At 41.0% G+C, this 12,028-nt stretch overlaps 1 protein-coding gene across 1 annotated transcript in view; it reads right to left on the bottom strand.

Annotated features, from left to right (window-relative positions):
• Positions 1–157: 157 nt before the first annotated feature.
• Positions 158–12,028, bottom strand: part of LOC126222754 (coiled-coil domain-containing protein 13-like) — a 68,809-nt gene continuing 56,938 nt past the window's right edge. The window contains exon 10 of the mRNA XM_049942192.1: positions 158–304. Coding sequence (XP_049798149.1) covers positions 158–304 — 147 coding nt within the window. The remainder of the gene's footprint in view (positions 305–12,028) is intronic.

The raw sequence follows: 12,028 nt of genomic DNA, 5'->3' as shown, positions 1-12,028 counted from the left end.
TACGCAATTATTATAAAAGTGCGAAAAGGCATATGTATGTGCCACTGGGTTGACTTCCATTAGACCAAGGGTTGACTACAGTCAGCAGGTTCAAGTGGATTTACGATAAAGAGACTTGTATGAGGTACACTAGTGTGAAGAGCTGCGTCAGAGGGTCTCAGGCTGAAGGTGACAAGAAGAAAGGCACCTGGTCCCAGGAGCGCTGCAGCAGCGACAGGTACTTGGCGCGGTCGTCCTCCTTCTCCCTGCGCAGCACGTCCACCCTGGTGCGCAGCAGGGCCACCTCCTCCTGCAGCAGCTCCAGCTGCTGGCGCTCCTCGATGGTCAGCAGCTGCTGCTGCAGCTGCTTATTGGCCGGCCCGCGATAGCAGCCGACCTTCACCAGGCTTTGGCGCTCCAGTTCCAGGCGCTCCACCTGCCATCCACATACCAATCTGCACAATTCTCTTCATCACAATTACACTGATGGACATGGCAAGTGTTGTACTATTAACACATTGACTGAATGTTAACAAACTGATAACACCAAACCTGTGGGACATTTTGATTAAAATTTCATCCTTATGCGAGCTTATTTTCAAAACAAAAAAGGTCAGTCTAACCGATAAAGAATGGTATAGTTACATTGTAATTATTGGGTGTGGCTAACGGTACTAGAACTTTTCAAGTGGAAGTCGCATTTCAGTCTTCTGACAAGATGTGCACATACACGCTTGGACTTGACCTAAGGTCGACTCATTGCCAATAGACTACACAGAGACATGGCTGTAGTGCAATGACTGTAGAATGAGCGGTGACGAGATGGTCTCAGGACTGTAGCAAGGAAAGTAGGCACAGGTCCTTCCGTGAGGACTGTACAACGTGGAAATAATAGGATTGTTAGAAGAGTTCTGATGAATACACAGATGACAACACTGGAAATACAGGCAGACGGCGTCTGTAATGAATAGATTACTGGAAATTGGGTTTGAGCTGCCATGCATCATTTGCTACTGTCACCATACCACAGTGGATAGAAACTTGCACAGTGTAGAGCCATAGTCAACTGGGATACTCAATGACATATTGTGGTGTTCAGCTAAGAGTCTCACTTCTGAGTACGGCCGTCAGATCGAAGCTGACGTTCCCGTAGAAGGATAAAGGTCACGAAAACTGTGATTCTCGAGACCCATCATTGAATCATAGGGTGGGGAGCTATTGGATATCAGAAGACGAGTGATCTGGTAAATGCTTAAGCCAGGCTCAATGATCGCCAGTATGAGACAAGGATGTTACAGCCTGTTATCATATTCTTCATGAACAGGGTATTAAATGGCATATTTCAGCAGGATACCACTTTGCAAAAAAATGGCTCTGAGCACTATGGGACTCAACTGCTGTGGTCACAAGTCCCCTAGAACTTAGAACTACTTAAACCTAACTAACCTAAGGACAGCACACAACACCCAGCCATCACGAGGCAGAGAAAATCCCTGACCCCGCCGGGAATCGAACGCGGGAACCCGGGCGTGGGAAGCGAGAACGCTACCGCACGACCACGAGATGCGGGCGTACCACTTTGCAGTTCGCACCTCATACACCATAAGCAATATACGTATCGTTGACTGGTCTGCCAGATTTCCTGATTTGTCAAGCATAGCATGTCTGCGATTTTATTGGAGGACCTACACTTTCAAACCAGTTCCCAGCCAGCAATATTTTTGAACTGAAACAGCGTGTATTTCAGGTATGGCAAAAGTGAAGAAGACATTGACAGTCTCTTTGATTTCTTACTGCCACAAATACAATGGTATATTCGTGCCTGTGGTGTCGCATATGGCACGGATGCCGATAAGAGTCATCAATTCCGATGGCAACGGAAGCTTAATTATTTATTACCTCTTATTTGACGGACATCGCTACAGAGTTTGATAAATATCACACCGTTGCTTCATGGTGTAGCACTTTCCGTTTCCATCAGTGTACGACAGTCGACAGTGTATTGCCAAACATAAATATATTGTTTTCAAAAGGATCTGCCGCATCCACAGAGAAGTTTGCATGCTGATACAGCAAATCTATCTTAAAAACTTTAAACGCATCCACATGTCCCTGTCTCTGTCTGAAATAAATGCTGCCATTGTTTCCGTATTTTAAGTTAATTAAATTTCCTCGTGAATATCACTGAAGTAATTCACTGTTCTCTTAACAGCACTTTTAGTCCCATCTACAAGAAGTATTGTGTCATCCATGTAACCTTTGTAGTAATGAAGCCCTGAATCTCTAAGTGCGTCGCCATACATGTGAAGTTGCTGTGAAGTGCACTGAATACTAATAAGAAATAGCAGCTGAATAAGTAATCTCACAGCAGTAAAAATCGATTATAATATTGTACTGTGAAACAGCATTAGGTGCAGCAATAAATATTGTTACATGTGGCGAGCGGCTGGACGTGAATCGATCGATGATGACAGATAAGTGTTACTTGAATACACAGTGGGAATAAGGAACTTATAAACGCACTGGTTTTCCTTTCCCAAGGATCGGAGTCCAAATGCATGTGTAGGTTGACTAATGAAACTGTCCACTATTGAGGAAACGCACTTCAGGCAAACGATGAGATTGTTGCTTCAAAATAATCTCAATCTGTCTTCTGTCGTATCCGTGTTCAGCGTTGATAATTCCTTGTCCATGAAGTCATTGACGTCAACAGGGCGTTAAAGTCTAGACTTGTGTCCGTCCTTTCTAGATGCTACACTCTCTATGGGAGGGAGGGAGGAGGGAGTGGAATTTAATAAATAACTAGCGAACCTGACAGTGATTCGCAGCTGATAAATGTGTATGGGAATTGGATATAGTCCTAACCTTCTTCCCCCCCCTCTTCTGTCCATCACTTCTTCTCCCATCTCTGTCTCCATCTCCTCCTCCCCCCGCCTCTCTGTATCCCTCCTCCTTCCTCCTCTCTACATCCATTTCCACCACGCTTTCTCTCCATCACCTCTTCCTCTTCTCTCTGATCTTGAGCCTTGTTTATTGTTATTGCCAACGAATCCTTATTTGGGAAGTGAAATCGCTTAAAATAAGTGATTGAATCAGCTGAGATCGTTGGTATCCAGGGTATGAAAGAGCTCTCCTGCTGCTGGATCTCTAAGGATAGTAGCTTCAATGACAGTATTTCGCATTGTTTTAATCTACAAATGGGTAGAATTACAAAGTATCTGACGATTCAGTGTCTATGGTTGCACTCCAATCATACGCCGCTAAACCATAAATACAACTTTCTTGTTTCCAGTGAAAACCTACTGCGATAAAGCACATAGTTGTGTGTACAATTTTTTAAAACAATTATATTTAAGGAGAAACAGTATTTATGAGAGAAACAATTTGTTTAATGGTTTAAATGCCCCGCTATTGTAGTTCAGACTGCCTGCACGAAAGAAAGCGAAACTCCACATTTTCACAGCTCAGCTTTTTCTTTGTATTTTAAAAGAAAACATTTATATTATTGTTTAAAAAAATATGTCTGTCTTGATATTTATTACACTACCATGAAAAATTTCGAGTAAACAGGTTAAGAAGTTTTCGAAATATTTTCTTCCGACGTTCCCTCTTTATATATTTTATGTGCATATTTATATACAACGTGTATTGAAAATATAATATCTTACGCCCATCTAATTATTCATTAGAGCATATATAAGAAATTATGTGGCTTATTCCTGTCCGAAAGTTTATTAGAGATTCGTGTAACGTTTTGAAGGTCATAGGTTAAGAACTTTTCGAGAATTTTGCTAACAACATTCCTCTCTCTCTCTATCTCTCTCTCTCTCTCTCTTTATATATAAACCATAAATACAACTTTCTTGTTTCCTGTGAAAACCTACTGCGATAAAGCACATAGTTGTGTGTACAATTCTTTAAAACAATTATATTTCTCTCTCTCTCTTCTTATATATATATATATATATATATATATATATATATATATATATATATATATATATATATATATATATATATATGGGGGAGGGCAGGCCTATGTCCATCTGAAAGTTTGTTAGAGCATCGTGTAAAAATTTGAAGTAAACCAGTCAAGAAATTTTAGAGATTTTCAGTAACAACGTTTCGGCTTTATGGAGTGCACAGACATTTATTTACAATATATCTTTCAAAACATATAGCCCATATCCGACCAAAGATTTATTAGAGTATCGTGTAAGAACTTAAAATGAACTGGTCAAAAACTTTTCGAGATTTTTGGTAACAACGTCAAACAACAACTCGTCTTCGTAAGCTCACTGGACAAAATATTATTCACCATTAGAGAAATCATTACAGGCATCATTTAATACTGTGTAATTCCGCCCCTAGACTTGATAACCATTTATTTGGTTAGGTTTGCAGGTACATCGCACCCAGGTTAAGGCACCCGCAGAGAATTTGATCGTGCAATCCCACCAAACTGCGGGGATGCCGATATCGGCGGTTTCCCCGCTGTTCCAACAAGTCCCGTATATTTCTGTGGGTTTCAAGTCAGGTGATTTTACAGGCCAATCGAATTGTAATAGGCCGGGGGAGTATCCAGAAAACCAGTCATATATTCTTTTTTGGTGTTGTCGCCTTGCAAAACAGGGGTATCAGTAGCACATTCATTACACAGACGTTGACTGAAAGACAATGCCTGATTATTCAGAATTTTTAAATGAACATGCTGGTTCATGTTAGTGATAATCTCGGCTAGCGGGTCCAGTTCATTATTAGAAAAACGCCCCCAAAACATCACAGACCCACCTCCGGCTTCAGCCTGACCTTTCGCACATACTGGATGAAATGTTTCATTTGACTCAAGGACGTACGTCATTTTAATACAGGCAAAGAAAGTGATTCGTCAGACCACATTGCGTTCCGCCAATCAGCTACTGTTCACGGTCGATGATTTACAGCCCGCTCAAGACGCACAACTTTATGTGGCTATGTGAGCAACGGCCTCTTCTGAGGTGACCGCTTGAAACACAAATGTCTCACTGATCGTTACTTCCTTAGGCTCATGTAGAGGCTGTGCGGCTGAAAACGTGACTCGTCATTCCGCCACTGGTAAACGCTTAACAACACTTTTGTGCTTGCGCAATGGGGTGACTGTTTTTTTTTTTTGTGCGGTGAGTCTATAGTAGTTTAATAGGACATTAGTATAGTAGTAGAAGGGTAAAAGAATGGACCCTCAAAATTACGGACCAATATTCCCAACTTCGGTTTGCGGTAGAATCCTTGAACATATTCTCAGTTGGAATATATTAAACTTTCTTGAGACTGAGAAGCTTATGTCCACGAATCAGCATGGTTTTATGAAGTCTCGCTCATGCTTAACTCAGCTTGCCCTTTTTTCACATGATACACTGCGAACTATAGATGAAAGACAACAAGCGGAGTCCATATTCCTTGATTTGGGGAAAGCATTTGACACAATGCCCCATTGTAGGCTGTTAACGAATGTACGAGCATTTGGAATAAGTTCACAGATATTGAGTGCCTTGAAGGCTTCTTAAGTAATAAACGCGGCGAGTGTTCATCAGAAACAAGGGTATAGTCAGGATTAGATTACATTATTACTCGTTCCATAGATCACGAATACGATATTTAGTTTTATTTACACAGCATAATTAATTTTTTTACGGTTATTACTTCATATCTAAAAATTCATCTCTTGAGTAGAAGGAGTTGTCATTAACAAATTCTTTTAATTTGTTCTTAAATGTTAGTTGGCTATCTTTTAGGCTTTCAGTGCTATTTGGCAAATGACCAAAGATTTTTGTGGCAGCATAATTCACCCCTTTCTCTGCCAAAGTCAGATTTAACCCAGAATAGTGAAGATCGTCCTTTCTATGCTCTTCACTATTATTTTTGAATTGGGTATGGGTTATCAATAACAAATTTCATAAGTGAATATATGCATTGCGAAGGTACTTTGAATGGGCCCCAGCTGTTATTCTGTGCAATGAATACTTTTTTCTAATTTCAACTTACCCCAAAATATGTTGCCATATGAAAGCAGTAAATGAAAATAGACATAGTAGGTGAATTTAGTGATATGTTTATCGCCAAAATTTGCAATAACCCTAATAACATAAGTAGCTGAACCTAACTGTTTCAGCAGATCGTCAACATGTTTCTACCAATTCAACTTCTAATCAGTCCAAACAACCAGTCCAAGCAACAGACTTCTGTTCACAGTCTACATTTATCAATGGTTTATATGCCTTTTCCTGTACAGAATTGTATATATTGTGTTTTCTCAAAATTTAATGAGAGTCCATTTGCAGAGAACCACCGAATAATTTTCTAAACGACATTATTTACAATTTCATTAGCTGAATCTTGTTTTTTTTTTTTTTTTTTTTTTTGCGTGTGATTACTACACTTGTATCATCACCAAAAACAACTAGCTTCACATCTTCATGCTTGTAGAGTGGCAAGTCATCAGCATATATTAAGAACAATAATAGATCCAAGACTGAACCCTGTGGAACACCATTCTTAATACCTCCCCAGTTAGAGGACTCTGCTGATTTTTGCACACTATCTGCACTGTTAGTTTCAGCCTTCTGCATTCTTCCAGTTAAATATGAATTAAACCATTTGTGCACTGTCCCACTTACACCACAATACTTAAGCTTATCTAAAAGAATTTCACGATTCACGTAGTCAAAAGCCTTTGAGAGATCACAAAATATCCCAATGGGTGATGTTCGGTTATTCAGAGAATTTAATATTTGGTCAGTAAAAGCATACAAAGCATTGTCTGTCAAAAAGCGTTTCTGAAAACCAAATTGACATATTGTTAGTACTTCATTTTTACAAATATGTGATGCTACTCTTGACTACATTACTTTTTGAAGAAGTTTGGATAAAGCTGTCAGAAGTGAGATTGGATGGTAGTTGTTTGCATCAGATTCATCCCCTTTTTTATGCAACGGTTTAACAATAGCATATTTCAGTCTACCTGAAAAAATCCCCTGTTTCAGTGAGCTACTGTATATGTGAGTGAGAACCTTTCTCATCTGTTGGGAACAATCTTTTAGTACTGTGCTGGAAATGCCATCAGTTCCATGTGAGCTTTTGCTTTTGATTGAATTTATTATTTTCCTAATTTCGGCAGGAAAGTTGGCTTGAATTCAATTTTATCAAATTGTGTAGGTAATGCCTCCTCCATATACTGCATTTTCTAGTGAATAGATGGATCCTATTTTCTCTACAGTACTTAAAAATGCTTATTACAATATTTTCTACTCCTGACTTTTTGTTAATAAACTTTTCATTGAGTTTGATGGAAATACAGTCTTCCTGTGATCTCAGTTGCCCTGTTCCTCTTTTAACAGTATTCCAAACTGTTTTAATTTTGTTATAGATGTGCTATGCATATAAGAGGTGCGACAAAAAAGTAATGAGACTGATGTGAAAAAAAAATGTTGCTTACCACTTTAGTCAAGTTTAGTGTTGTCTCCTTCAAAGTAGTTCCCTTCCGAATGGGATTTTCACTCTGCAGCGGAGTGTGCGCTGATATGAAACTTCCTGGCAGATTAAAACTGTGTGTCCGACCGAGACTCGAACTCGGGACCTTTGCCTTTCGCGGGCAAGTGCTCTACCATCTGAGCTACCGAAGCACGACTCACTGCCGGTACTCACAGCTTTACTTCTGCTAGTATCTCGTCTCCCTTCCGATTGCACACACTTTTTCCAGGGCTTTTTTTTTTTTTTTTTTTTTTTTTTTTTTTTTTTTTTTGGGGGGGGGGGGAAGGAGACCAGACAGCGTGGTCATCGGTCTCATCGGATTAGGGAAGGATGGGGAAGGAAGTCGGCCGTGCCCTTTCAGAGGAACCATCCCGGCATTTGCCTGGAGTGATTTAGGGAAATCACGGAAAACCTAAATCAGGATGGCCGGACGCGGGATTGAACCGTCGTCCTCCCGAATGCGAGTCCAGTGTCTTACCACTGCGCCACCTCGCTCGGTTTTCCAGGGCTTCTGCCACTGATGGTAACATTGCTGGCACTCATCTTCTGTAATATCCTCCAAGACCCTCATCACAGCTTTTTGGACATCTTGTGTTGTTTGAAAATGGTGTCCCTTGACCACCTTTTAGACTCTTGGGAATAGAAAAAAAGTCGCACGGAGTGACATCTGGCGAATAAGGTGGTTGTGGTAGTACTGAAATTTGTTTTGAGGTTAAAAATTGCTGTACTCACAGAGCAGTATGGGATGGCGCATTATTGTGATGCAGAATCCAATTATCAGCAATGTTGGCATGGACACAAAGAACTGTTTTACCAAGTTTTTCTAAAATTTCTTTGTAGTAATATTGGTTAACTGTTTGTCCAGGAGGCACTCGCTCTTTATGAACAATTCCGTTGGAATCAAAGAAGCACGCAAGCATGCATTTCACTTTTGACTTTGACATACGAGCTTTTTTTGATCTGGGTGTTCCTTTGAGCACCATTGTGAACTTTGGCGTTTTTTCCCTGGATCTTACTGAAGAAACCAACTTTGATCACCAGTGATAACACGGCTCCACAATTCTGGATTGATTTTCGTTTGCTGCCACATTTCTTCGTGTTTCTCGCTGTTGTAGTGTGAAATTTTTGGGGACCATTTTTGCACAAACCTTTGTCATACCAAGATCTTCAGTTATTATCAGACAAACTGTTTCTCGATAGCTGTTCAGTTCTTCTGCAATCATTTTCACGGATAATCTTCGATCAGATCATACAAGTTCATGCGCCCTGGCCAAGTTGACATCTGTCCGTGAGGTTGATGGTCGTCCACTGCGGTCTTCATCTTCAAAGTTCGTTCTGCCTTCACTAAACATTTTATGCCAACGAAAAACTTGAGCTCTTGACATAACATCCTCTCCAAAAGCCTTCTGAAGCTTACCATAAGTTTTCGTCGCGTTTTCACCCAATTTAAAGCAAAAAGAAATGATATACTATTGCGCAATATTATGCGGTTCCATTTCCGTGATGAGAGACACAAACACATGTTAACTTATTACAGCACAACTCACGACTGAGCAGTTGCATCGATGTGCCGCTTGGAGTAGAAGCAGCTTATAGACCAAGGTCAATGATACTGTGCCTAGTTCAGGACTTTTTAATAACTTTTCTTAATACAGTGCAGTAGTTTTTATAATGTTTCACTGTTTCTGGACCATTACTATAGCTATAAAATGCATTTCCCTTTTCTGTTTACAAGATATTTTTATCCCTTTAGTAAGCGATGACTTTTTAGATGGTTACTTGCAATTATATATCACTGTTTTCTTAAGGAAACTGTTTTCAAATATACTCACAAAGAACTCCGTCTTCAGGCCACAAGTGGCCCATCGGGACCATGCAACCACCGTGTCATCCTCAGCTGAGGATGCGGATAGGAGAGGCGTGTGGTCAGCACACCACTCTCCCAGTCGCTATGATGGTTTTCTATGACCGTAGTCGCTACTATTTGGTCGAGTAGCTCCTCAATTGGCATCACGATGCTGAGCGCACCCCGAAAAATGGCAACAGCGCAGGGTGGCCCCGATGGTCACCCATCGAAGTGCTGGCCACGCCCGACAGCGCCTAACTTCGGTGATCTGACGGGAACCGATGTATCCATTACGGCAAGGCGCTGCCGTACTCACAAAGGTATCATTAAATACGTTAAATTTTAAATTAGCATCAGGTTCCCAGTACACCTCATCCAAGTCTAACTGTTACAAGCTTTCCCTAAAATGTTCAATTATTAAATCGTTAACTGAATGCACTGTTTTTGAGGACTGTTTTGCGTTAGTGTATGGAGCTATGTCATATACTGTAACTAGCTGTGCATCATAATCAGACCACTCTTAAGAGGAAAAGTTTTTATTGGATTAAATTTATCCTGGATTATAAAAACATTATCTATCAGTGTACTGCTTTCCTGTACCACCCGAGAAGTAACATCGATAACTGACGTTACATTGAAAGAATCGAGTAATACTTCAAGTTAAAGCTTTCTATGGGACTCTTTCAGAAAATCTACATTGAAATCCCCACAAACAATAATTTGCTTACCTCTGTCTGACATATAGCACAACAAAGATCTCAGGTTTTCCAAATATAACTGAAAATTTCCTAAAGGGGATCTATAAATGGGTAAAATTATAAAAGTACCATTTATTAGCTTAAGAACATACGCACATGTTTCTCTGTATTGCTATGATCAAAATATTGCAGTTTCTAAACTTTTCACACTATGACAGATTTTTACACAGAAGAGCGAAAGAAACTGGCACACCTGCCTAATATCGTGTAGGGCCCCCGCGAGCACGCACAAGTGCCGCAACATGACGTGGCATGGACTCGACTAAAGCCTGGAGTATTAAAGGGAACTGACACCATGAATCCTGCAGGCCTGTTCGTAAATTCGTAAGAGTGCGACGGGGTGGAGATCTCTTCTGAACAGCAAATTGCAAGGCATCCCAGATGGGTAGTATCTAGACGTATCAGGGATCATTCCAACTGCACAGAGCCTCCACCAGCTTGAACAGTCCCCTGCTGACATGCAGGGTCCATGGATTCATCAGGCTGTCTCCATAACCGCACACGTCCATCCTCTCGATACAATTTGTAACGAGACTCGTCCGACCAGGCAACATGTTTCCGGTCAACAACAGTCCAATGTCGGTGTTGACGGGTCCAGGCGAGGCGTGCACTCATCAAGGGTACACGAGTGGGCCTTCGGCTCCGAAAGTTCATATCGATGATGTTTCGTTGAATGCTTCGCACGCTGACACTTGTTGATTGATGCTCCAGCATTGAAATCTGCAGCAATTTGTGGAAGGTTTGCACTTCTGTCCCTTTGAAGGATTCTCTTCAGTCGTCGTTGGTCCCGTTCTTGCAGGATATTTTTCCTGCCACAGCGATGTTTTACCGGATTCCTGATATTCACAGCACGCTCGTGAAATGGAAGTACGGGAAAATCCCCACTTCATCGCTACCTCGGAGATGCTGAGTCCCGTCACTCGTGCGACAACTATAGCACCACGTTAAAACTCACTTAAATCTTGATAACTTGCAATGGAGCAGCAGTAACCAATCTAAGAACTGCACCAGACACTTGTTGTCTTAAATAGGCGTCGCCGACCGCAACTCCGTATTGTGTCTGTTTACATGTCTCTGTCAGTTTCTTTGGCGCTTCACTGTATACGGCAACTCCTCCTCTCTCCATAGTGTATCTATTTACATGTGCTGAAAGCTTTATCTACCTGCATTTACCTTTTCCATATCTGTGACTATGTGACTTTCAGACAGGCATAGTACATATACTCCATCCTCAGTTTATAAACTGATGGTACCCGACGTCGACATCAGTCCACATAGTTGTGATGTATGAATGCGCCATAATCGAAGCTGATCCATTGCCGATTGGTCAGCTATCTTTAGACGCGCAGGAAGCTCAAAATAAGGATAGCCGGCATTACCGAAGAGATTTTACGCGCAAATGTTCCCGTGAGAAAACGACGTTTGCCGTATTCCATCGGCTTCTGACATCTTCGAATGCACTTATTTCGATCTTCTAGAAAAGCACCTGAAGACGATAAACAGATGTCACATGAAGTAAAAGATCTGCTTTTAGACCCATCTCTCAGCGGACAACCCAAGCTACTATTTCGATTAAAAATCTGAGATATCGAGTAAAACATTTCAGTACGGCAATCTAAACCTCCAATTCGTTATCAGCGATCTCATTATATCTTACATCTCAAGTTTCAGTGGAATACGTTAAAAGTATAATTTTTGACCCGCCATATTGTAACCAACATTTTGGATTACGAAATTCCGACATCGGATTAATAATCAGTGTCATGAGAACACAGTTTTGTAGAATTTTATATCAAGTTTTCCATTCCATCTAGTTTCTGAAGCGGGTTGGTCCACTGTGCGTCGGTATTTCAACTTTCACGTCCATGTAAGCTGCAGCGAGCGGAACTTCAACTTTGTGTGTCGAAGATCGCTGCGGCAATGGGCTCGCTTGATCCCG

This window comes from Schistocerca nitens, chromosome 1, assembly GCF_023898315.1.
Source record: "Schistocerca nitens isolate TAMUIC-IGC-003100 chromosome 1, iqSchNite1.1, whole genome shotgun sequence".
In the NCBI taxonomy this organism is placed as follows: Eukaryota; Metazoa; Arthropoda; class Insecta; order Orthoptera; family Acrididae; genus Schistocerca; species Schistocerca nitens.
Note: the sequence above shows the minus strand (reverse complement) of the source record. Positions and strands in the feature narration are given on the sequence as shown.